The sequence below is a fragment of the Schistocerca serialis genome, chromosome 1, assembly GCF_023864345.2.
Source record: "Schistocerca serialis cubense isolate TAMUIC-IGC-003099 chromosome 1, iqSchSeri2.2, whole genome shotgun sequence".
NCBI lineage: Eukaryota > Metazoa > Arthropoda > Insecta > Orthoptera > Acrididae > Schistocerca > Schistocerca serialis.
In genome coordinates this window covers 520789691-520816971 of record NC_064638.1, presented here as the reverse complement: position 1 = coordinate 520816971, position 27281 = coordinate 520789691, and the positions used below count along the sequence as shown (strand labels likewise).

The 27281-nt window shown below is 45.8% G+C and overlaps 1 protein-coding gene across 1 annotated transcript in view; it reads left to right on the top strand.

Moving 5' to 3' along the window:
- Positions 1–27281, top strand: part of LOC126486316 (uncharacterized) — a 259900-nt gene that overhangs the window by 172083 nt on the left and 60536 nt on the right. Inside the window, exons 12-13 of the mRNA XM_050108943.1 lie at positions 1774–1962; positions 9651–9766. Coding sequence (XP_049964900.1) covers positions 1774–1962; positions 9651–9766 — 305 coding nt within the window. The remainder of the gene's footprint in view (positions 1–1773; positions 1963–9650; positions 9767–27281) is intronic.

Here is a 27281-nt window from a genome sequence, read left to right as displayed (position 1 = left end):
TCTTCTTCGTTGAAATCTATCAGTTCACCATCAATAATGATCTGTCTTTCGACCAAGAGATCCTGTATTGCGATACATATCTCATTCCCAGTTGCAACGGAATTGGCAGAGATCACGCTAGGCGGTGTATTCGTTACGAGATTCAAATTGCGGAGTAGATTTTCGGTGTATTTAATGGCATTTGTGATTTCGCCTTTTGATTCTCCGTTCAACTCCTCTACTTGAGGATCTTCTTCTGGCTGCACTACTGAAGAAACACTTTGTTCTTCCATTTCACAGAATTTTTCTAACACACGGCACTAGAGACGCTTTGCGAGCAACTGACGCTCTAGTTCGATGCGAACGTAAAGGAATGTAACTCGCATCTTCATCGGCCTAGGAGCTGGGGTTCCCGTTACAGCTAACGGTATTCACGGGAGATGGGACGATAATGGGCGGAGATCGATTTCGGTGATACAAGAAGCGACCGATACAAGAAGCGACCGTTGTACGAACATTTGGAACTTCAATTGCGAACCACAAACGGAATGAACATTTGAAAAAATTAATAACTGAATATATCTTTATAATATCGCACACCTTACAATGTTTGTTGATATTCTTTGAAATAAAATTGAAAAATTCGGTCGATTTTGAAAAAAAAAAAACATAGAAAACGAGCAGGATTCGAAGACAATACTTCCAGCGCGGTAGCCGTGAACCTTTACCGCTGCGCTACGCTGACTTATTCGAAATGTGTGTAATATTACGTATATACAAAGCGCGCAATGAACTTCAAAAACCAAGGCCCGTCGCTAAAAAAAACGGTTAGCCAGATACTCAAGGCAAGTGCCTCTACAACATATTTGAAGCGCATCAAAATCCGTGATTTACAGAATGGACGGTTCCCTTGTCAGTGTTCACGGCGATTTTGCCAAATTGGCATACCGATTCTTGACTGTACACTCTTCAAAAAATGGCTCAAATGGCTCTGGGCACTATGGGACTTAACTTCTGAGGTCATCAGTTCCCTAGAACTTAGAACTACTTAAACCTAACTAACCTAAGACATCACACACATCCATGCCCGAGGCAGGATTCGAATCTGCGACCGGAGCGGTACAGTCTTCGAATGGAAACTTTTCGATCGCCCCCTTTTATTAGTTGAACGCTTATTAATATTAAAGCGAAGTTTTATTGTGTCGTAGTTTAATTCGCAGAAAGAAAACAACAATGGCAATCCTCAGTATGACAGTCGAACTAAATTTAACAGCTAATATTAAAAGTTGGGGTTTAACAATTGTTAGTAAGTGCGTTAAGTACCAGCTCAATAAACGAAGTAAATTGTATGAATTGTTATCCTTTGGGAGCAACCATTCCGTTTAAATTTCACTTCAATATTAGTAAGGAAAAGAGGCAGAGTTCCATGTTAGGAAACACGACCAAGTTTCTTACGAAGCGTGGTCTCTCTTTTAACTAACCCTTACCAATGTTCGATCGCCGCAAAGAAAACCGTAGATTAAGCATCAGCAAAATATAGCGAGAGGGAGATTACAGTGCCTCTACAGTTGGCTATTCTCCACTAGCCATGACTGCTTCGGCATTTGGCATTTCCTATCAAATTTATTTTCTAATATTTGCATTTTGTGTTTGAATAAGTAGCCACTGGTACAAGTCTGTGAAGCATCTCGTGCAGAGGCGTCCGTTCCTAATAAAACACGACATTTTAGAAACTTTAAATAGTTTTACTACTATTATGGGGAGCCTCGGCTTGTACCCTGACTCGTTTTGCAGTGGGCGAAGATCGTGGTGTCGCTGGAACGCGCGGTGAACCAGGCGGCGGCGCACCAGTACCTGCAGGAGTACAGCATCTCCCTGGGGCCCAGCGACGACCCCAGCCAGGAGCAGCGCGGCGTCATGGTCATCAAGACCAAGAGCAAGACGCGCGCGCGACAACGCAAGGGCGCCGTCATGAACTGGAAGGTACGTCGCACAGGCGAGCCTCTGCTGCGTCGCTGGGACATACTCACCTGACACCAGACCACTGAGTCTAGCTGTACTACGATCTATATTGTGCCCATTTTGGAGAATCGTCGTGTCTCTGGAGACAGAAGGACCCCAGAGCAAAAACGTCAGTACTGTGACCATTGGTCGCAGGAAACACGACTAGCACCCTCACACGACGACTAAACATAATCACTTAGAGACAAGACCCCGTGGACGATCCAAACAACTGTGCGGACAGAACATCTACACTACTGGCCATTAAAATTGCTACACCACGAAGATGACGTGCTAAAGACGCGAAATTTAACCGACAGGAAGAAGATGCTGTGATATGCAAATTATTAGCTTTTCAGAGCATTCACACAAAGTTGGCGCCGGTGGCGACACCTACAACGTGCTCACATGAGGAAAGTTTCCAACCGATTTCTCATACACAAACAGTTGACCGGCGTTTCCTGGTGAAACGTTGTTGTGATGCCTCGTGTAAGGAGGAGAAATGCGTACCATCACGTTTCCGACTTTGATAAAGGTCGGATTGTAGCCTATCCCGACTGCCGTTTTTCGTATCGCGACATTGCTGCTCTCGTTGGTCGAGATCCAATGACTGTTAGCAGAATATGTAATCGGTGGGTTCAGGAGGGTAATACGGAACGCCATGCTCGATCCCAACGGCCTTGTATCACTAGCAGTTGAGATGACAGGCATCTTATCCGCATGGCTGTAACGGATCGTACAGCCACGTCTCGACCCCTGAGTCAACAGATGGGGACGTTTGCAAGACAACAACCATCTGCACAAACAGTTCGACGACGTTTGCAGCAGCATAGACTATCAGCTCGGAGACCAAGGATGCGGTTACCCTTGACGCTGTGTCACAGACAGGAGCGCCTGCAATGGTGTACTCAACAACGAACCTGGGTGCACTAATGGCAAAACGTCATTTTTTCGGATGAATCCAGGTTCTGTTTACAGCACCATGATGGTCGCATCCGTGTTTGGCGACATCGCGGTGAACTCACATTGGAACCGTGTATTCGTCATCGCCATACTGGCGTACCACCCCGCGTGATGGTATGGGGTGCCATTGGTTACACGTCTCAGTCACCTCTTGTTCGCATTGACAGCACTTTGAACACTGGACGTTACGTTTCAGATATGTTACGACCCGACGCTCTACCGTTCATTCGATCCCTGGGAAACCCTACATTTCAGAAGGATAATGCACGACCGCATGTTGCAGGTCCTGTACGGGCCTTTGTGGATACAGAAAACGTTCGACTGCTGCCCTGGCCAGCACATCCTTCAGATCTCTCACCAATCGAAAACGTCTGGTCAGTGGTAGCCGAGCAACTGGCTCGTCACAATACGCCAGTCACTACTCTTGACGAACTGTGGTATCGTGTTGAAGCTGCATGGGCAGCTGTACCTGTACACGCCATCCAAACTCTCCCAGGCGTATCAAGGCTGTTGTTACGGCCAGAGGTGGTTCTTCTGGGTACTGGTTTCTCAGGATCTATTCACCCAAATCGCGTGAAAATGTAATCACATGTCAGTTATAGTATAATATTTTTGTCCAATGAATACCCGTTTATCATCTGCATTTCTTCTTGGTGTAGCAATTTTAAAGGCCAGTAGCGTAGATCGCTACATAAACACTTGTAGCTACGAGAATACAAGGGGCAACGAGCTCATGCAACGAACGATTCTACGGACTATAGTAACGAGACAGACAAGGGTAGTAGTGACAGCAGATCAAACAACTGCGGCGCAATTGAAAATGAGTCATTAGAGAATGGTTAATTGTAAAGTACTAACATAGGCTCGGTGATGCGTCAGAATTGTTAGCTGCTGATGGAAATGAGTCCTATATACCTAGGTATGGAACGCTTATGCATACAAAAATCCATGGTATATTTCTATTGAATCTAGACTAGTAAAACTACGAAAAGTATCATACTGAAACTTAACTGATGATTATCAACAGAGTGTCATGAAAACTAGTATACAGTAGACAGTAATACTAGATTGAAGGTAAATGTAGAAACAAAAGATAGCAAATGCTGACATGTAGAGCACAAACTAGACAGAACCTAAACTAGATGAAGGATCACACCATTTAAGTGCAAGTAGATGAAAGAATCGCCCTCGAATGGCGAGTGGTAGTAGATCGGGTTGTGGCTGACAGACTCAATGTCTTTCTGAGGTACACCCCGTGGACAAAATCGGTGGTGGTATTCTACGATTCTTAACTCTCTTTCTCTATATTTTCCTTAACATAAATTGTTAATTTTTACGTTATCTAATTAGTTTTAAGTTTCCGAGTACATAAAGCTGCAACTTTGTTAAATCGCTAAGAAACTAAATAAACTTCATTTTATGGGTATGTACAATTTAATATGGTGAAAACACGATATTTCTTAGTCACTGAGAGTCATTTTAAATGTAAATGACAGCAAATAAATAAGTACATGAAAATCCATTTCGTGCAGAGTTGTCGTGAGCAAGAGAAGCTACTAAAGTGCTAGCGAACCAGTCACAATCAAACCATAACACCAAAGCCGTTGTAAGCTACTTACCGAGAGGATGGTTGTAACCAAAGAAATACGAAAGAACGCAAGGTCGCAGTCGTAGACGGTCCGATAGCGTGCTACTAATGGCTGGGCCTTATCGCAAGGAGCGCGTCGCAGTCAACAACTGCTCTTTTTTTAATTCGATTTACTCTGGCTCATAGCTATGGCGGGAACTGACTTCTCCTTATTTGCACGATTTTCTATTTATTCTCAGGATCCAATCTACAGAGGATTATTTTTTTAATTATTACCCACGCCTGGGTCCTAAGGGACCAAGCGATGTACAACGAAGGATATTTTAGAATTTTCTCATAGTCTTTTTTGTGCGCATATTATTCTCATTATCTCAGATTGTATTCTTTTGCTATACTTAATCTAAGTATTCCGGTTTTCTTGCGTTTTTATGCCTGGCCGACTGTTTAGTCGTCAATTTCTGTATTTCAAATTATACTATCCCTGCTTCTCTCATCTCTTCTTTTACCACCTACGATCCCTTTAACGAGTGTTGTCTCAGTTTGTAGCTTTACTATGAGTTTCATAGAATTTCACAACTTGTCTAGTTAGTCTAATTGGTTCCATTATTTTAATATGCCATTAAAATCTTTGCCTGCGTAATTTTATATCACAATAAATGCTGGAATACTTTTGAACTTCCTTATTTACCTTTAGTCTGTATGTTCTTCGGCTTTGGCTTTATAGTTTGATTGTGACTAGTTCGGTTATGGTTTGATTGTGACTGGTTCGCTAGCTCTTTAGTAGCTTCGCTTGCTCACAACTCTGATCGAAATGGACATTCATGTATTTTTTTCTTTTTTGACCCAAAATTTTCCTAGTTACTCTTTTGGCTGAAGAGCACAATATTGTACCAATGCTTCCAAACTTTCACATCTAATAGGCAACCTTTAAGTGGTAAAGGAATGAAAATACAATTAAGGAAAAAAAATTGTTTTTCTGGCAGTGACTGTTGGATCCCAAAATTTTGCGTTTGTCATCACATGCCGGAATGCCTATTGTAATCCAAATTGGGCGCGCCCAATTGTACTCTGAATAAGGAATAAACATCCTCTTTCTCGATAAAAACTCTGCACCTTTGGTTTACGCCCGCAGGTGATGTCCACGCTTCGACTGTATTAACCAGGCTCATTCTGTACCTGCTCTTAACTTTCACTCCCCTTAGTTAAAGTATTCAGCTGGCCAGATGTCATAACATAGTACTATTACCAAATTTCAATTTCATGTTAAATAGAGCCACCTGAAGATAAGAGCTTGCAACTCTATAATTTGTTTACAAGAAGTGGGATTGTTTGGCGGAATACTAGCCGGCCTTACACTTTAAAAGGGTCAGCAGCACACATATCTCTTGATTAAGAAAAACCCGATGTGTACTAAAGTTACGTCTCTTTAAATGGGTACAACTAGACAGTCTTCCTTTCTACGCACCACCTGTTAATGGAACAAGAAAGGTGGGGGAGGGGAGGGGGAGGATGATAGGGGTGCCACAAGCACACTCCGCCACACTCCGACACCATAAGGTGGCTTGCGGAGTACAGATGTAGTTAATACATTCTAAGACAAAGAGAAAGAAACGACGCACCACGAGTAAATTATCCAAATGAGAGGGAAATCGGTAGATGTAATGTACCTGTACAGAGGAACAAACGATTACAGTTTGAGAAAAAATTGAGGATTTATTCAAGAGAAAGAGCTTTAGAAATTGAGCAATTCAATAAAGCCTTGGTTCACTGCTGACCCTTATGCAAGCACTTATTTGGCTTGGCATTAATTGACAGAGTTTTTGGATGTCCTCCTGAGGGATATCGTGCCAAATTTTGTCCCATTGGCGAGTTAGATCGTCAGAAGCCCGAGCTGATCGGAAGGCCCAGCCCATAATGCTCCAAACGATCGCAACTGAGGAGAGGTTCGGCGACCTTGTTGGCCAAGGGCGTAGAGTATCGTCGAAGTACGGCTGTCCTGTAAGGGCGGCGCAGATACCGAACCAAAGGGATCATTCTGTGCTATGAAAGGGCACCCGAAACCATCAGTCCTGGTCGTCGGGCCGTATGTGGACGACAGTCAGGCTGCTGTCCCACCACTGTGCAGGGCCTCTCCAGACACGTCTTCGCTGGCGATCGGCGATCAGTTCGAAGCGGGACTCTAGACAATTCTACTCCAGCCATTGTGATTCCAGTCTCTGTTGATCCACTGTGGACGTGGGACAGCGGTTGGTCAAATATTTTACAAAGAAATCCGTCCACCAGTCGAGTAAATTGAGAAGTTCTTTTATTTCATTTCCACTCCCAGTTTCGGCAGCTCTTTACGCCATCTTCAGGACCCGTATGCACCTCTCAAAAATAATCTACTTTGGCATACTGGAGCCATATATTTCTAGATGTCGTGAATTCTCAAGTGCTTCCTTCGAAGTCTTCGAACTGATCTACAGAGGTCAATAATATTGCCATGAGTTCAGCACCCTTTCTTTGACCCGCCTACTAAGTGGTCACTGAAGGACCACTTGAATGTTGGATCGATGATAATGATGAATCCGGCACTCTGAGTGCCTCTCCGACGATTGCTCGATCCTCTCGCTTTGTCGTCTCTCTAGGTCGATCGCTTCCTTATTGACGCTGTAGCCGAATAGTACAATCGCTCCTATTCAAAAGTCGAGCGACTTTCCGGTTACTCCGGCCGGCTGCTTTGAGCTCATCTATACATCCTCACTCAAATGCAGACTTCTGCATATATTGTCCACACCCCTGTCTGCGAGGCTTAGTAGCTGTCCAACTGAATACACGGAATGAAATTCGCAAAGACCTTATGCCCTAGTATCGACATGTCTCCTGTTTACTATGCCTGGCAGCTATTTGGCGATATTGCGCCACAGCAGCACACGTTCATACCGGGTGATCAAAAAGTCAGTATAAATTTGAAAACTGAATAAATCACGGAATAATGTAGATAGAGAGTTACAAATTGACATCATGTTTGGAATGACATGGGGTTTTATTAGAACCAAAAAATACAAAAGTTCAAAAAATGTCCGACAGATGGCGCTTCATCTGATTAGAACAGCAATAATCAGCATAACAAAGTAAGACAAAGCAAAGATGATGTTCTTTACAGGAAACGCTTAATATGTCCACCATCATTCCTCAACAATAGCTGTAGTCGAGGAATAATGTTGTGAATAGCACTGTAAAGCATGTCCGCAGTTATGGTGAGGCATTGGCGTCGGATGTTGTCTTTCAGCATCCCTAGAGATGTCGGTCGATCACGATACACTTGCGACTTCAGGTAACCCCAAAGTCAATAATCGCACGGACTGAGGTCTGGGGACCTGAGAGGCCAAGCATGACGAAAGTGGCGGCTGAGCACACGATCATCACCAAACGACGCGCGCAAGAGATCTTTCACGCGTCTAGCAATATGGGGTGGTTCTAATAAAACCCCATGTTATTCCAAGCATGTGTGTCAATTTTTACCTCTCCATCTACATTATTCTGTGGTTTATTAAGTTTTCAAGTTTATACTGACTTTTACAGTTTTGTACTTTCCAATTACAGTTTTGTATTTTCGGACGATACTTGTGTGAATATCGGTTGGTGACCAATTTCCATAGCTCCTTCGCGGTGAGTCGTTTTTTTGTCTTAGAGTGTATATCTTGAGCACGTCCTAAATTCCAAAAGCCACGAAGCAGGTAAAACCCAGCCGTGTATGACTCAACTGAAAAATCTGCTTCAGATAAATGTGTTTGAAGCTTCACGGGGATTGTCGACAGCATCTCTCTCCATGTGCGTCGGCTAAAAATCAATATGTAAAATGCAAAACCGAAACAGAAACACCGCAGACATTGTAAATCTATGTAGGTATGCATTTAAGTATTCCGAGTGTGAGATCTACAGTGAAACCACGTTATTAGCTATATTCGTGCTCCATAATAACGGTTACAAAATGTGCCTGTAATAGCCAAATAAGCCTATGAATTACCAGCGAGACATTTCCCAGGAAATGTGCTATAACGTGTTCAAAGTATATTGTTCGGATTCGTCTGCGATCAGTATTTCGGAATTTTCAATTGCTTTCTCCAACCATTCAGAAAACATGAATAGAGAGGGGTCCAAAAAATGTGTTCACTGATTAAAAGTCCATAACTCCCAAACTAATTGACGGAGTTGTCTCATTTTTGGTGGAAGAGTAGTTTGAAGTCCAACTTAAAGATATCACTGTAGGTGTTCGAAATGGTCACTATTAACATCCACACACAAACGATGCCGCCGAACTGCAGCACAAACGACTGACTGCAACGTGTTCAGTTGGATATTTGCACATGAATGGACGATGGATTCTTCGAAGTTCATCCAATGTACGTGGCTTTTGTCGATAAACGACGTCCTTTAGTGTCCCCCACAGATAAAAGTCCAGAGGAGTTAATTCTGGGGAACGTGGTGGATACTCCACAGCACCTCTACGGCCTATCCATCTTCCTGGTCCAGTTACCGGTGAGGTGTACCTTCAGAAGCTTCAGACATCCATTTTACCAGCCATCGGAGACTTGTATGGAGACGAAAGAGTTTACTTTCAACGAGATGGTGCCCCAGCCCACTACCAAAATCGTATTAGGGCGTATCTCGACGAAAATCTACCAGGAAGATGGATAGACCGTAGAGGTGCTGTGGAGTATCCACCACGTTCCCCAGACCTAACTCCTCTGGACGTTTAGCTGTGGGGAACACTGAAGGACGTCGTTTATCGACAAAAGCCACGCACATTGTATGAACTTCGAAGAATCCATCGTACATTCATGTGCAAATATCCAACTGATGACGTTGCAGTCAGTCGTTCGTGCTGCAGTTCGGCGGCATCGTTTGTGTGTGGATGTTAATGGTGACCATTTCGAACACCTACAGTGATATCTTTAAGTTGTACTTTAAGCTACTCATCCACAAAAAAAGAGACAACTCCGTCATTTAGTTTGCATGTTATGGACTTTTAAACAGTGGATACATTTTTTTGGACCCCTCTGCATACCGTCTCTGATAAATCATATCTTCTGTGCATGTATTTCAGTAGTAGAGAAGGTCTGGTGTCTTGTTTCAGCGCGTGGGCAAGGTGACGATCCGCGAGCTGAAGAAGCGCAACATGACGGGCGACCAGCTGAGGAGGCTCATGTGGGAGCGCGCCTCCATCTCGACGCCCATCCGCGTGCCGGACACGTGAGTTCTCTCCCCTCGTTCACCATGTTTCTTCTATCATCGACTTGTCACTATTTTCAGCAATCACGTTACGATCCAAATTCGCAGTAGTGAAGCTATGGCATGGGGAATGTTTACATAACTTACGGGAATATGTTCGAATAACATAATCGACATTACTCGTCTGCGTTCCCATATATCATTTGTAAATTTACAGTTGTTACCTGAGCGTCTCATACCTTCACATTAATCGACTGAAACTACACTACTGGCTATTAAAATCGCTACACCACAGAGATGACGTGCTACAGACGCGAAATTTAACAGACAGCAAGGAAGAAGATCCTGTGATATGCAAATGATTAGCTTTTCAGAGCATCCACACCAGGTTGACGCCGGTGGCGACGCCTACAACGTGCTGACATACACAAACAGCAGTTGACCGGCGTTGCCTGCTGAAACGTTGTTGCCTCGTGTAAGGAGGAGAAATGCGCACCATCACGTTTCCGACTTTGATAAAGGTCGGATTGTAGCCTATCGCGATTGCGGCTTATCGTATCGTGACATTGCTGCTCGCGTTGGTCGAGATCCAATAACTGTTAGCAGAATATGGAATCGGTCGCAGTGCTGGATCCCAACGGTCTCATATCACTAGCAGTCGAGATGACAGGCATCTTATCCACATGGCTGTAACGGATCGTGCAGCCACGCCTCGACAACGTTTGCAGCAGCATGGACTATCAGCTCGGAGACCATGGCTGCGGTTACCCTTGACGCTGCATCACAGACAGGAGCGCCTGCGATGGTGTACTCAATGACGAACCTGGGTGCACGAATGGCAAAACGTCGTTTTTTCAAATGAATCCAGGTTCTGTTTACAGCATCATGATGGTCGCATCCGTGTTTGGTGACATCTGGTGAACTCACATTGGAAGCATGTATTCGTCATCGCCATACTGGCGTATCACCCGGCGTGATGGTATGGGGTCCATTGGTTACACGTCTCTGTCACCTCTCATTCGCATTGACGGCACTTTGAACAGTGGACGTTACATTTCAGTTGTGTTATGACCCGTAGCTCTACGCTTCATTCGATTCCTGCGATACCCTACATTTCAGCAGGATAATGGACGACCGCATTGCAGGTCCTGTACGGGCCTTTCTGGATACATAAGAAGTTTGTCTGCTGCCCTGGCCAGCACATTCTCCAGATCTCTCACCAACTGAAAACGTCTGGTCGATGGTGTACGACCAACTGGCTCGTCACAATACGCCAGTCACTACTCCTGATGAATTGTGGTATCGTGTTGAAACTGCATGGGCAGCTCTACCTGTACACGCCATCCAAGTCTTTCAGAACATAATAAACTGCCCTTCTACGCCACATCACCCTCGTCAGAATGTACCACTACTGTTGCTGTTGTTTCTGCTACTACTGCCACTGCTGAACTACCAGTACTACTACAGTGAGTTAACTCAGAGTTGGCCCATAACCACTCGTACCTATAAGCACAACTACAGAATTGACTGCAGTTCTACTTCCAAAAACACACGTTTATTCAATGACACACATATACTCAAATTCAAGAGATGGTTGTGCGATGTTCCTAGCCTGTGAGACAGAATCAAGCTGCTGCCTCTGAGGCAAAGTGAAACTGGTACACAAGGCAGACCTCTAGCCAACATAGGCAACTGCCGAAGAGCGGGAGGTCCTCTTCGGACAGGTGAGCTGCAATGATTGGTGGTGTAGCGGCGAAGGCTACTGGAACTGACACATTCTGAAAGACAGTGTGCATGAATACTTCCAGCAACCCACGGCAGGACTCTCACGAAGACACAGTGTTGATAAGTTGCAGAGCGCGGAGTAATACGACAGCTCCGCATTATTTGATTCACGTGATGAGCGACGTGGAATGTAGTTCCGTGCTGCTGACGATCTCTGCTGTCAGCCATTTGAATTCGAAGGCAGACTTGCCCGTCCTATGTGTGTAGGTTTCGTACTCATCCTCCACACTTGGAGGGAAGTGTATGTTGCCATGGTTGCAGCTCAGGGTCATAGCAGGGAGAACAATCCCCTGCTGCCCTCTGTAGTGCAGGCACCTTAACCAGTGCTTCATGCTTCCGCGAAAGTAAAGTTACGCACGGAGGAAAAGATCAGGTACATATAGTTTGTAACTGAAACTGAAGCTGTCTTATGTATTGACATTTTTAATAAAAATCCTAACTGCAACTTCTGCATATACTGATCACAAGGCAACGAAACAATACAAAATAGAGTGAAGTAACACAGAGCAATTGTCTGCAGCTCGTGGTCTTGCGGTTGCGTTCTCGCTTCCCGCGCACGGGTCCCGGGTTCGATTCCCGGCGGGGTCAGGGATTTTCCTGCCTCGATATGACTGGCTACTGTTGTGTCGTCTTCATCATTATCATCATCATCATCATCATCATCATCATCATCATTCATCCCCATTACGGTCGGAGGAAGGCAATGGCAAACCACCACCGCTAGGATCTTGCCTAGTCGGCAGTACGGGTCTCCCGCATCGTCTCCTACGCTCCGTATGGGACCCTGTCATCATCAATACATAGCAATACAGCGAACAACAGTGACTACCTCGTGTAGTACTGGCAGCTAGGTAACTTTGCTCGCAACCAAAAAAGACGACTTCCAGCTGAAGCATTCCCACTCTGTTATATTCACGTCTAGGGAGCCGATCAGCCAGTTTAAAGTTACCATTGTGTATTGTGTACTGAACCAGGGATCTAGAAACGACGGAGAGGCTTCGTCCCGCCGTAGCCCTCAGTGGTTCACAACCCCACAAGAGTCCACAGCAGTCCACTCACCCCACCGCCGCCTCACAACGAACCCAGGGTTATTGTGCGGTTTGGCCCCCAGTGGACCCCCTGGAATGTCTCATACCAGAAGTGTGTAACCTCAAATGTTTGCGTGGTAGAGTAACTATGGTGTACGCGTACGTGGAGACAGTGTTCGCGCAGCAGTCGCCGACATAGTGTAACTGAGGCGGAATAAGGGGAACCCTACCGCATTCTCCAAGGTAGATGGAAAACCGCCTTAAAACCATCCACAGGCTAGCCGGCACGCCGGACCTCGACACTAATTCGCCGGGCGGATTCGTGCCGGGGACCGGCACGCCATCCCGCTCGGGAGGCAGCGCGTTAAACCGCGCGCCTAGCCGGGCGGGCAAAGTTACTATTACTACAGTTACAGCATAAGAAATTACAACTATTACATCTAGCTCTCAAAGAGTAGCAACCCATTGCAACCTAGTGATGGCGACGACTCTACAAGACATCGACAACTTATAGCAGACATTCTGATACATGACTGCCTACCCATGTCACACAGCAGAGGTTGGTCTGAGCTGGATCTGAGAAATGCATATATAGCTCGATGGTGACTCATATGAGCTCAATAGGAATGTGGAAAGAAGGAGCGAGAGAAAAGGGTTTGCACACAAGCTCCTTCATGTTTTTGGCTGTGTTCCTCAAACCATTCTTACACATTCTGGCAGATTAAAATTGTGTGCCCGACCGAGACCTTTGCCTTTCGCGGGCAAGTGCTCTACCATCTGAGCACTTGCCCGCGAAAGGCAAAGGTACCGAGTTCGAGTCTCGGTCGGGCACACAGTTTTAATCTGCCAGGAAGTTTCATATCAGCGCACACACTGCAGAGTGAAAATCTGATTCTGCATTCTTACACAATATTATAACGATGTGATGGTGAAATGCCTTGCCTGCAGGATACTGTAATATAAAAAGGCATGGATCAACGCAAGCTTCCTTCATATGCCTGTAGTATGAGGCAGCTGCACATGTATTAGAACTGAATTTCAGCCAACGTAAACATGTCCTGTAAGAGAGTATCTAGAGTGAATCTCCACTGTCATTGGTGCCGACACGAGCAACAATTTGCAGTCTGGTGCACCCAGTGCTCTCTATCGCCGCCGGCAGGGCCTCCTCCACATCTCGGATGAGACCCCCCGGCAAGCAGATAGAGTGAACACTGGCCTTCTTCCCCGACCTTTCCGCTATTTCCCTAAGCGGCCCCATCACCCGCCTAACGTTGGGGCTCCCAATAACTAATAAACCCCTCCCCCAGTGTGCCTGCTCGGACCTTGCTGAAGGAGCGGCCACATGTCCACTCACAGGCAGAGCGGGCGATGCCACACGGCCAGCCTCCACATTGACCCTCCGCCTCTTGCGCCGCGAACGCCGCTGAACCCGCCACTCCCCTTGGGGAGAGGGTGGCCCAACCGCGCCCGGTACCCGCGAAGACGTCTCGACAGCAGGGGCAGTGGGTGAAGCATGTAACACCTGGGGTGTACCATGCGACGCACCAGACTCCTCACTGCCGCTACACTCCGAGGCAGCAGCCTGATGACGGCTGACCGCGGCCATCAACACGTTCAGCTGTTCGCGAACAGTGGCCAGCTCCTCCTGCGTCCGTACACAGCAGTCACACATCCTATCCATCCTAAGAAGTCAATTTACTGTAGAGAGTTAATCAACTTTTAACTAGACTGCTAATTCACTAAAGACGGCTGATAGTTGACTAAACTGTGGTTGCTAGCTACTTCTTGTAGAAAACAATGAAAATAGCACTACCTGTCTCTGGACTGCATTGAAAACAAACACTAGCACTACTGGCACTATGGTTGACTAAAGGGACTCTCTCTGACTGTATTCAAAACAAACACGAAATCTATGGAACACTATTACTAGCACTCGACAATTAAAGCTTCCTAAAAGCAAAAACACACGGAAGAAGAAGTGACAAGTAAGAAAAATACAGTTAATACTTAAATTAAGGTAGCTCGCTGCACAACAGACGTGAAGCATACGGCACTTCTTTCGACCAGGAATGTCTTCTCTGCCTGCGCTACTGTACATTTTATGTCCTCCTTGCTTCGCCCGTCAAGAGTAATTTTCCATACAAGGTAGAAGAATTCCTTAACTTCGTCTACTTCTTGATCACCAGTTTTGATGTTAAGCTTCTCGTAGTTCTGAATTCTGCTACTTCTGATTACTTTCGTCTTTCTTCGATTAACTGTGAATCGATACTCTGTACTCATTAGATTATTCATTCCATTCAACAGATCCAGTAAGTCTTCTTTCTCTTCACTTACGGTAGCAATGCCATCAGTGAATCTTATCATTGATATCCTTTCGCCCTGAATTTTAATCCCGCCTTTCTTTTGTTTCAGTTACTGCTTCTTCGGTGTATAGATGGAACAGTAGGGGCGAAAGACTTCTTCCCTGTTTTACACCATTTTTAATCCGAGCTTTTTTAACGAGCACTTCATTCTCGGTACTCCTGTGTTATTGGCCCTTCTTGGTTCTTGTACATAATGTACCGTCTTTCCCTATGACTTACTCATATTTTCCCCAGAATTTCGAACGTCTTGCACCATTTAACATTGTCAAACTCTTTTTCCAGTTCGAGAAATCGTATGAACGTGTCTTGGTTTTTCTACAGTCTAGCTTCCATTACCAAGTGCAACTGTCACGAGTGCCTCTCTAGTGCCTTTACATTTCCTAAAGCCACACTGATAGTCATCTAACAGATCCTCAGTTTTTTTTCAGTCTTCTGTATAATATTATTGTCAACAACATGGATGCACGGGCTGTTAAGCTGATAGTGCCATGGTTTCTGCACTATTCTTCTCCTGCTGTAATCGAAATTGTGTGGATAATATTTTTAAAAACTCGGATGGTACGTCGTCCGTCTCATAGATTTTACACACCAACTTGAATAGCCGTTTGGTTGCCACTGCCCCAACAGTTTTAGAAATTCCGATGGGATGTTATCCACCCCTTCGGCCTTACGTAATCGATGTCTCCCAAAGCTATATTAAACTAATTATCATACTTGATTTCCCATTTCTTTCATAATGACTACCATTTCTTCTTCAACCATGTAATCAGACAAGTTCTCCCCCTCGCAGAGGTTTTCATTTTAGTTTCTCGATATATTTGTTCTTTTAGTTTCTCGACTTATTTGTTCTCTCGTCAGCGCTTAACAGTCAGAGTCCCATCGCACTCTTAATGTTGCCTCCCTTGCTTTTTATTTCACCAAAGATTCTTTTGGCTTTTCTATTTACTGAATCAGTCCATATTTTTTTAGATTTGTTCATACCTTTCTTTCGGCCATTTCGCCTTCGCTCCCATGTGCACTTCCTGTATTTCATTCCTAAGTGATATATACACTCCTGGAAATTGAAATAAGAACACCGTGAATTCATTGTCCCAGGAAGGGGAAACTTTATTGACGCATTCCTGGGGTCAGATACATCACATGATCACACTGACAGAACCACAGGCACATAGACACAGCCAACAGAGCATGCACAATGTCGGCACTAGTACAGTATATATCCACCTTTCGCAGCAATGCAGGCTGCTATTCTCCCATGGAGACGATCGTAGAGATGCTGGATGTAGTCCTGTGGAACGGCTTGCCATGCCATTTCCACCTGGCGCCTCAGTTGGACCAGCGTTCGTGCTGGACGTGCAGACCGCGTGAGACGACGCTTCATCCAGTCCCAAACATGCTCAATGGGGGACAGATCCGGAGATCTTGCTGGCCAGGGTAGTTGACTTACACCTTCTAGAGCACGTTGGGTGGCACGGGATACATGCGGACGTGCATTGTCCTGTTGGAACAGCAAGTTCCCTTGCCGGTCTAGGAATGGTAGAACGATGGGTTCGATGACGGTTTGGATGTACCGTGCACTATTCAGTGTCCCCTCGACGATCACCAGTGGTGTACGGCCAGTGTAGGAGATCGCTCCCCACACCATGATGCCGGGTGTTGGCCCTGTGTGCCTCGGTCGTATGCAGTCCTGATTGTGGCGCTCACCTGCACGGCGCCAAACACCCATACGACCATCATTGGCACCAAGGCAGAAGCGACTCTCATCGCTGAAGACGACACGTCTCCATTCGTCCCTCCATTCACGCCTGTCGCGACACCACTGGAGGCGGGCTGCACGATGTTGGGGCGTGAGCGGAAGACGGCCTAACGGTGTGCGGGACCGTAGCCCAGCTTCATGGAGACGGTTGCGAATGGTCCTCGCCGATACCCCAGGGGCAACAGTGTCCCTAATTTGCTGGGAAGTGGCGGTGCGGTCCCCTACGGCACTGCGTAGGATCCTACGGTCTTGGCGCGCATCCGTGCGTCGCTGCGGTCCGGTCCCAGGTCGACGGGCACGTGCACCTTCCGCCGACCACTGGCGACAACATAATGTACTGTGGAGACCTCACGCCCCACGTGTTGAGCAATTCGGCGGTACGTCCACCCGGCCTCCCGCATGCCCACTATACGCCCTCGCTCAAAGTCCGTCAACTGCACATAGGGTTCACGTCCACGCTGTCGCGGCATGCTACCAGTGTTAAAGACTGCGATGGAGCTCCGTATGCCACGGCAAACTGACGGCGGCGGTGCACAAATGCTGCGCAGCTAGCGCCATTCGACGGCCAACACCGCGGTTCCTGGTGTGTCCGCTGTGCCGTGCGTGTGATCATTGCTTGTACAGCCCTCTCGCAGTGTCCGGAGCAAGTATGGTGGGTCTGACACACCGGTGTCAATGTGTTCTGTTTTCCATTTCCAGCAGTGTATTTCTATATTCCTAACTTACCCTGCACATTTTTATATTTACTTCTTTCATGGAACAACTGAAGTGTTTCTTCTATCATCCAAGGTTTCTGCGCAGTTGTCTTCCTTGTAGCTATGTTTCTCTGTCCTGTATGTATTACTGCTCATTTTAGAGATTCCAACTCCTTTTCAACTGAACTGCCTTCTGTGGTATTTCCTATTACAGTATCCACATCTTTATCAACCTTCAAACGCATCTCATCGTTTCTCAGTACTTCAGTACCCCCAGCCGGCCGCGGTGGTCTCGCGGTTCTAGGCGCTCAGTCCGGAACCGCGTGACTGCTACGGTCGCAGGTTCGAATCCTGCCTCGGGCATGGATGTGTGTGATGTCCTTAGGTTAGTTAAGTTTAAGTAGTTCTAAGATCTAGGGGACTGATGACCACAGATGTTAAGTCCCATAGTGCTCAGAGCCATTGGAACCATTCAGTACCCCACTTCCTTCCACACTGGTTCTTCCGGACGATCTCACAAACTTCAATTTATTCTTCATCATTAGTATGTTGTGATATGAGTCTATATCTGCTACTTACAACCCGACAGTTGATTTCAGAATCTCTATCTGACCATGATGTAATCCAGCTGGAATCTTCCAGTGTCTCTGGGACTTTTCCATGAATGCTTTCTCCTCCAGCGAGTCTTGAACAAAATATTCGCTATTAATAGCTAAAATTTACTGCAGACCTTTCCCCTTCGCTTTCCTAACTACAAGCTAATATTTTCCTGTAAATCCTTCTCCTGCAACTGCATTCTAACCCCCATGTCTATTACATTGTCATCTCCCTTTACACACTGAATCAACATTTCGATATCCTCACATATTTTCTTAATCTCTTCATCTTTTGCTTGCGATGTCGGCTTGTATAGGCTACATCGAGTATTGTTGTCGGCGTTGGTTTGCTATTGAATCTGATGATAACAATCCCATCACTGAAATATTCACAGTAGCTCACTGTCTGCCCTACCTTCCTGTTAACAATAAATCCTATTCCCTTCACACGATTCTAAGCTTACAACATATAGTGGTGGTATTTCTCTGTCCTTACTGATATTTGTACTCAGTGACGTGCAGTAGGCAGAAGAACGTGTGCGTGATTGTGGTATCCAGATTATGGAGAGGGAATAATTTTAAATGTTCACTAATTGTTGTCAGTCTTATAACTAGTCAGTGATCTGTTGCACTGTAGCTCATTTAACTGCTGTTACAGAGATAATCGGCGCCGATCATCAGAGTTTAACGTTGCATCGATAATGAGATCCTTATAGACAGAAAACAAGCTCGGATTAAGGAAGGATGTAGAAAGAAATTAGCTGTACTCTTTCCAAGAAACGTCCTGTCGATTACCTTAAATGGTCCATGGTAATCATTAAAAAAAACTAAATCTGGGTAGCTGGACGGGTATATGAATCGCCGCCGTGTCTGTAATGATACCAGTGCCTTACCACTCCATCTGTTGGAGCCACTGTCGGTCTCACTCAAACACATTGGTGCTCACAACAAGTACTCTGTGGTTAGGTGGAGAGTAGTTTTCCCGAGTCGAGGTACTTTCGATACTCGCTTGACACTGTGACCAGGGAGGAGACCAGTGCGTGTTATTAGCCTTGAAATAGCACCATGCACACATGAGCTGGCTGTGATCAAACTCCCTGATATCACGCGTCTAAGGTCATCCTGTGCTTGAAAACTACTGTTGGACAGAGTACACTCACGTTGCAAAAACCGAGACGGTTAGTGAATTAAAGGGTAGTACGATTGGTTTCTAGCATCGTGCTTTCGGATGGAGACTTAGCACTCAGTGGCTTTTCCCCTGCAACTGGTTCCAAACCTCTCTGTTGCAGGAGTATTGATAACCTCTCTGCGCTGGGTGCTGGGCAGAAGAGGAGTAGACAGTTCTGCCCCGGCAGAGTTAGTTCATCGTAGACCAGTTATGCACACATAGGGAGGAGGGGGGGGGGAGACTTATCCCCTTTCTAATCACCAGGAGATGACAGGTACTAGGCTCTTATGCTCATCCCTTAACAGACTAAGAACGTGAGAGACCTGGCGTCTTTTTGGTCTGGGAATTGAGACCCCACAACTCTTTTCTGGTGTGGGGAGACCCAGACTCGACAGTGGTTAGGGCTGACCAACTGGAGCCCACATCCTCTCAGATTGCCTGTCACAGGCTATAATACTCTTTACGGACTGAATTCACTAAGAAGAAGCTGCTGTTGTCTGATTTAAGGTAGGAGAGGACCGCCGCCACGCCAGGGCAAATGTCGTTCCCTGTAGGCAGTGGCTGGTGGCCTACAAAACCTGGTTGCCATTGACTGAAGTGTCTCCTCCTTAGAGGCTCAGAATCTTCCAAGAGCTTCGTCCTGGTGGCGATCTGTAGAGCCAAGCAGTAGACTAACCAGTGTAGGATGCTTGAGAACAATGTGTACGATTGGTCCTAAGGATGCCGTACATACTTAAATCACCTTAAATGGCTTCCATATCAAAGAAAAACTCAATACCATTTAGTGGTGTCTGATTTACTGTAGTTTTATTTCAAACTAGTTAATTGATATAATTCCTATCATCCATATAGACACTAAAAGCCCCGTTCCGTGTATAGTTGTTGGCCGAACCACAATATTGCTACCAGCTTATTATTTCTACTGCCACTTGAAGTCGCTATTGTGTAACACGTTACTGGAGAACTAAATGGTTTTCGGTAGGTACCAGATACACATTTCTATTTACTTAACTATGAACAGGTGATTGTGTTGATCATGGCTTTTCCATTCAAGCGAAACTGGTTTACAAAATGTATCTGAAGTACCCAGTAAATGGTATCACGAAACCAAGACAGGAGTATAAAGAAAAGTATCCTTTATTTTACTTAAAATTAATCTCCACCCATCGCGATATACTTTTGGCAACATTTGTACTCCTGCTGAGAAAAAATCGGCAAAGCCCTCGTTTGGAAACAGAAAAAAACTTCATCCGAACAGGCCTCGAAAAGCCCAGCGATACCGACCGACCACCGTGTCATCCTTAGCCACAGGAGATCAGTGGACGGCGGATGTCGAGGGGCATGTGATCAGCACACCACTCTGCTGGCCGCTGTCAGTTTTCGTGACCGGTGGGGCTGCTTCTCAGTCAAGTATCTCCTCAGTTGGCCTCACAAGAACTGAGTGTACTCCACTTGCCAACAGCGTTCGGCAGATCAGGATGGTGACCCATCCAAGTGTTAAGAAATCCCGACAGCGCTTAACTTCGGTGATCTGACGGGAAAAGGTGTCACCACTGCTGCAAACTCTTTGTCACAATTGGAAACAGGGTTAAAATTACTTGAACCAGTTACACGAAAAACTATTCACCGTACGTGTACCCAAATTTACAGGAATGATGTTCAGATTGTGCTTAGTAGAATGAGTGATGTTAGTCTTGTTAATGTCACGACTTGCCGTTAGGCGCCGGCACTGGTAGGCGACGTATGGTTGGGACACAAGCATCATTTGCACTGCATTTGCCGACAGTCAACATGGTAGTGGACAAGATGAGCAATGCATTACTCGTAAAGCTGTTTTATCAAAGAAACAATAGAAATAGTGGAGCTGCATTAAAGGAATACGGAGAGGCTCTCTTTACGCACCGGGGTTGGAGAACATTACTCGGAAGTTGTACACTACTGGCAATTAAAGTCGCTACAACAAGAAAAAATGCAGATGATAAACGGGTATTCATTGGACAAGTATATTATACTGGAACTGACATGTGATTTCATTTTTACGCAGTTTGGGTGCATAGATCCTGAGAAATCAGTACCCAGAACAACCACCTCTGGCCGTAATAACGGGCTTGATAGGACTGGGCAATGAGTCAAACAGAGCTTGGATGGCGTGTACAGGTAACAGTTCATCAAGAGTACTGACTGGCGTATTGTGACGAGCCAGTTGCTCGGCCACCATTCACCAGACGTTTTCAGTTGGTGAGAGATCCGGAGAATGTGCTGGCCAGGGCAGCAGTCGAACATTTACTGTATCCAGAAAGGCCAGTACAGGACCTGCAACATGCGGTCGTGCATTATATTGCTGAAATGTAGAGTGCCGCAGGGATCGAATGAAGGGTAGAGCCACGGGTCGTAACACATCTGAAACGTAACGTCCAGTGTTCAAAGTGCCGTCAATGCGAACAAGAGGTGACCGAGACGTGTAACCAATGGCACCCCATACCATCACGCCGGGTGATACGCCAGTATGGCGATCACGAATACACGCTTCCAATGTGCGTTCACCGCGATGTCGCCAAACACGGATGCGACCAGCATGATGCTGTAGACAGAACCTGGATTTATCCGATAAAATGACGTTTTGCCATTCGTGCACCCACGTTCGTCATTGAGTACACCATCGTAGGCGCTCCTGTCTGTGATGTAGCGTCAAGGGTAACCGCAGCCATGGTCTACGAGCTGTTAGTGCAGATGGTTGTTGTCTTGCAAACGTCCCCATCTGTAGACTCAGGGATCGAGGCGCGGCTACACGATCCGTTGCAGCCATGCGGATAAGATACCTGTCATCTCGACTGCTAGTGATACGAGGCCTTTGGGATCCAGCACGGCGTTCCGTATTACCCTCCTGAACCCACCGATTCCATATTCTGCTAACAGTCATTGGATCTCGACCAATGCGAGCAACGAAGTCGCGATACAATAAACCGCATTTACGATAAGCTACAATCCGACCTTTATCAAAGTCGGAAACGTGATGGTACGCATTTCTCCTCCTTACTAGAGGTATCACAACAACGTTTCACCAGGCGACGCCGTTCAACTGCTGTTTGTGTATGAGAAATCGGTTGGAAACTTTCCTCATGTCAACACGCTGTAGATGTCGCCACCGGCGCCAACCTTGTGTGAATGCTTGGAAAGCTAATCATTTGCATACCACAGCATCTTCTTCCTGTCGGTTAAATTTCGCGTCTGTAGCACGTCATCTTCGTGGTGTAGCAATTTTAATGGCCAGTAGTGTAATTAACTGGCGACTTGGGAACTGCTCCTGGGAGAAGCCTACGGCCAATCACGCCACAAACTGTTGACGAAGTTCCTGTTGCCATGGCTGAGGATGCTGGAGGGTATGTGCGATCCCGTTCGGAAAGTGCTGCAAATAATTGTGAAACTGTATACTTACAAACATCACATTACTCAGTAACTTTTGCCATGTCATGCAGTCATTCTAGTAGACTTTGCTCTTAAGTTTCTTGCTAGTATTGTACTTGACGACATGTGGTCTTGTAACACTTCGTGCAATGGTGTGGCACACTTTATTCGTTATATCTCTTTCGCCTGTCCTTACAAACGTTTTCATTAAGTTTCATTGTCCTACGATCTTTAATTTTTCATGGAGACCCCCTCAAGTAGCGAAAGTTTAATTTCAACCACCCTGTAAATTGAAACATTGGTGTCTTCCTATGGATGTCGGTCAATGTCTTATGCAAAACGAGGTGTACTTCGTCCATAATGGTTATCTAACCTGTTCTAGGCCCAACTGGTAACAATGCACCAAACCTACACTAATGGCCATTAAAATTGCTACACCACGAAGATGACGTGCTACAGACGCGAAATTTAACCGACAATAAGAAGATGCTGTGATATGCAAATGATTAGCTTTTCAGAGCATTCACACAATGTTGGTGCCGGTGGCGACACCTACAACGTGCTGACATGAGGAAAGTTTCCAACCGATTTCTCGTACATAAACACCAGTTGACCGGCGTTTCCTGGTGAAACGTTGTTGTGATGCCTCGTGTAAGGAGGAGAAATGCGTACCATCACGTTTCCGACTTTGATAAAAGTCGGATTGTAGCCTATTGCGATTGCCGTTTATCGTATCGCGACATTACTGCTCGCGTTGGTCGAGAGCCAATGACTGTTAGCAGAATATGGTATCGGTGGGTTCAGGAGGGTAATACGGAACGCCGTGCTGGATCCTAACGGCCTCGTATGACTAGCAGTCGAGATGACAGGCATCTTATCCGCATGGCTGTAACGGATCGTGCAGTCACGTCTCGATCCCTGAGTCAACAGATGGGGACGTTTACAACACAACAACCATCTGCACGAACAGTTCGACGACGTTTGCAGCAGCATGGACTATCAGCTAGGAAACCATGACTGCAGTTACCCTTGACGCTGCATCACAGACAGGAGCACCTGCGATGGTGTACTCAATGACGAACGTGGGTGCACGAATGGCAAAACGTCATTTTATCGGATGAATCCAGGTTCTGTTTACAGCATCATGCTGGTTGCATCCGTGTTTGGTGACATCGCGGTGAACGCACATTGGAAGCATGTATTCGTGATCGCCATACTGGCGTATCACCCGGCGTGATGGTATGGGGTGCCATTGGTTACACGTCTCGGTCACCTCTTGTTCGCATTGACGGCACTTTGAACAGTGGACGTTACTTTTCAGATGTGTTACGACCCGTGGCTCTACCCTTCATTCGATCCCTGCGAAACCCTACATTTCAGCAAGATAATGCACGACCGCATGTTGCAGGTCCTGTACGGGCCTTTCTGGATACAGAAAAAGTTCGATTGCTGCCCTGGCCAGGACATTCTCCAGATCTCTCGGCAATTGAAAACGTCTGGGCAATGGTGGCCGAGCAACTGGCTCATCACAATACGACAATCACTACTCTTTATGAACTGTGGTATCGTGTTGAAGCTACATGGGCAGCTGTACCTGTACACCCCATCCAAGCTCTGTTTGACTCAATGCCCAGGCGTATCAAGGCCGTTATTACGGCCAAAAAAATGGTTCAAATGGCTCTGAGCACTATGGGACTTAACGTCTGAGGTCATCAGTCCCCTAGAACTTAGAACTACTTAAACCTAACTAACCTGAGGACGTCAGACATGTCCATGCCCGAGGCAGAATTCGAGCCTGCGAACATAGCGGTCGCGCGGCTCCAGACTGAAGCGCCTAGAACCGCTCGTCCACAATGGCCGGTGGTAGAAGTTTGCACGTGATCAGAAGAAATAGCCCTTTTCAGATATGAAACTTAACTATCGATTGTCGTCTGTGAAAGGCAAAAGTTTCACCAGGAAACGCCGGTCAACTGGTGTTTATGTACGAGAAATCGGTTGGAAACTTTCCTCATGTCAGCACGTTGTAGGTGTCGCCACCGGCACCAACATTGTGTGAATGCTCTGAAAAGCTAATCATTTGCATATCACAGCATCTTCTTATTGTCGGTTAAATTTCGCGTCTGTAGCACGTCATCTTCGTGGTGTAGCAATTTTAATGGCCATTAGTGTAGGTTTGGTGCATTGTTCGAGATACTGTCCGTATATCACTAACATAGGCAAAACTTCGCATCGCACCTCCCTCGGATTATTTAATGGTAACATGGCCCAGTGGATAGTCCGTCAAAACCGGAACACTGACAAGCATGAAAACAGGAAGAAGGTGTAGTGACTCTGAAAAAAGAAGCAGAACAGAAACGGTGAACGGGCCACGATGAAGATACAGTAAACGTGGCGTAGTAATTCTGTGGTCGTGGTGATAGACTGAGACTGTTCAAATCTCCGTCGTGCACCACCTTTTATTTCTACAAAATTATGAATTGTCCGTCCGGTCATTGACGTGTCTCTTCGCTTTATCAGATTTGTGTCAATGTCGTGGAGCAACGTCCGTTTGCAACAGTGAGGTATAAGGAAAGGACCTCCAAACGTACGTACCTCCTATCTTTTCTACACAAGTACTACATGGTATGACTCATGCGTTTCGTTTAAGTTTTAACTGTTGAATTCCTTTGTCGTAACGTAGTTAAACCCGTTTATCTCTTGTCTTGTGAGAGGTCTATGCGGTCTCTCGCCTGATGTCATTGTTCATCTCATTTACTTGCAACAGTAGTATATTCTTATCACATGACTTATATTCTACTGTATAACCAGCGTATAGTATGACAGTTGCCAAGACTACAGAAGGAGAACAGATTCGCCAATGACCGCATAAGTTCATAGTGTGTATAATATTGTGTGTTTGTCGAGGGAGGGAGGGAGGGGGAGTCGAGGAAGAAGGAAAATGGATCTCCCCGTTCGCACTCAAACACTGTGACCACACAACCACGAAGCCATGGCTATTTATATTTGCTCGATTTGCATATCTTGAACGTGACCCTTTCACTGGTTCTATTCTGTTTCTTTTCTCACAATTCAGTATACCTTCTTCCTGTTTTCATGTTTACTCTGTGTTCAATTTTTGACAGGCTATCCACTGGGCCATTTTACCACTATGTTCAAAAATGGTTCAAATGGCTCTGAGCAGTATGGGACTAAACATCTATGGTCATCAGTTCCCTAGAACTTAGAACTACTTAAACGTAACTAACCTAAGGACATCACACAACACCCAGTCATCACGAGGCAGAGAAAATCCCTGAACGCGCAGGGAATCGAACCCGGGAACCCGGGCACGGGAAGCGAGAACGCTACCGCACGGCTACGAGCTGCGGACTTACCACAAACTCTGAGGGGGGTACGATGGGAAGTTTCCCTTGTAAGTGCCATGGCTTGTTCTTTCAGAATTATCCCTACGTTTCTACATTATCGTGGCCTCTCATTATGTAGGGTTACCTTCAGTCAGGAAACCATGAAGTGATGTTTTCTGAAACCAAAACACTATCGCCACGGCCAATGATTACCCAAGGCGTTATAGAGGAGCCATTGAAACACAAGGGGTGGACAGAAATATGAAAACACCACAAACACAGCAGGTTACCATGCCTAATACGGTGTAAGAAAATAGTTTGCATTCAAAACAGCTTGCAGTTATGTCGAAATGGACAGTTACAGGTCCTGTATGGTTTCAAAGGGCATATACCATTTGTTGTGACTGAAAATTCACAAACACTTCTTTTATTATGTAAGTTACAAGGTTGATGACTGAACAACAAAATAAAGGTAACAATAACGATGCCAGTAACAGTCTCCTAATTGAGGCAAACAAAAGTTCACTTCTAATTTTCCACAAAGGTTTGTGGTACCACTTACACACACACACACACACACACACACACACACACACACACACACACACACACACACACACTAGTAAAAGTCAAATTCAGAGATGAAGACGTAATCTTCAGTGGTCGAAGTCCATGAGGTCGGCATCCGGAGTGAATTGAACTTCGGGGCTGGTTCTAGGCTCTAAATAGCTGTCTCCAGCCAGTCAGGTTTTGGCGTATGATACTTCCTGCAGGCCGTGGCTCGAGATCCCTCCTGCAGGAAGTAGGAATGCCCGTTTCCTTTATCTTGTCTGTAAATAGCCGGTGGTTACCATGGTGCTTTTGGTACGCCTTGGACATAGACAACCCCTTCCTCTGTGGTCTAATATGGGTCGCCGGCCCTCAGGGGCTACCTTGGCTCCGGCATAACACCATTCTTCTTGCAAAATAGTGCCAAGTTTAGGTAATGCTGATAGAAATGGATAACGACCACAAACCGTTCTCTTCAAAGTATACCAAAAATTCTCTATAATATTCAGGTGTGGTGACTGTGATGCACAGGGGAGATGCGACAATTCATCCTCAGACTCACAAAACCACTCCTGGACGATGTGATCTGTGTGAACAGGAATCATTCGTCTTGGAAGACAGTATCACCATTTTACCACGTGATGGACTTCATCAAGCAGAATGGTTACATAGTCCCTGGCAGTACCTCGACCTTGCAGAGTAACCATGAAACCCATGGAATACTGCGTTATGGCTGCCCAAATTGCCACCGAACATCCGCAGTGTTTTAGTGTTGGTATGTAAACTCGGCCAGGAATTGGAAATAGTGTGAAACAAGACTCGTACGACCAAATGACATACTTCCATT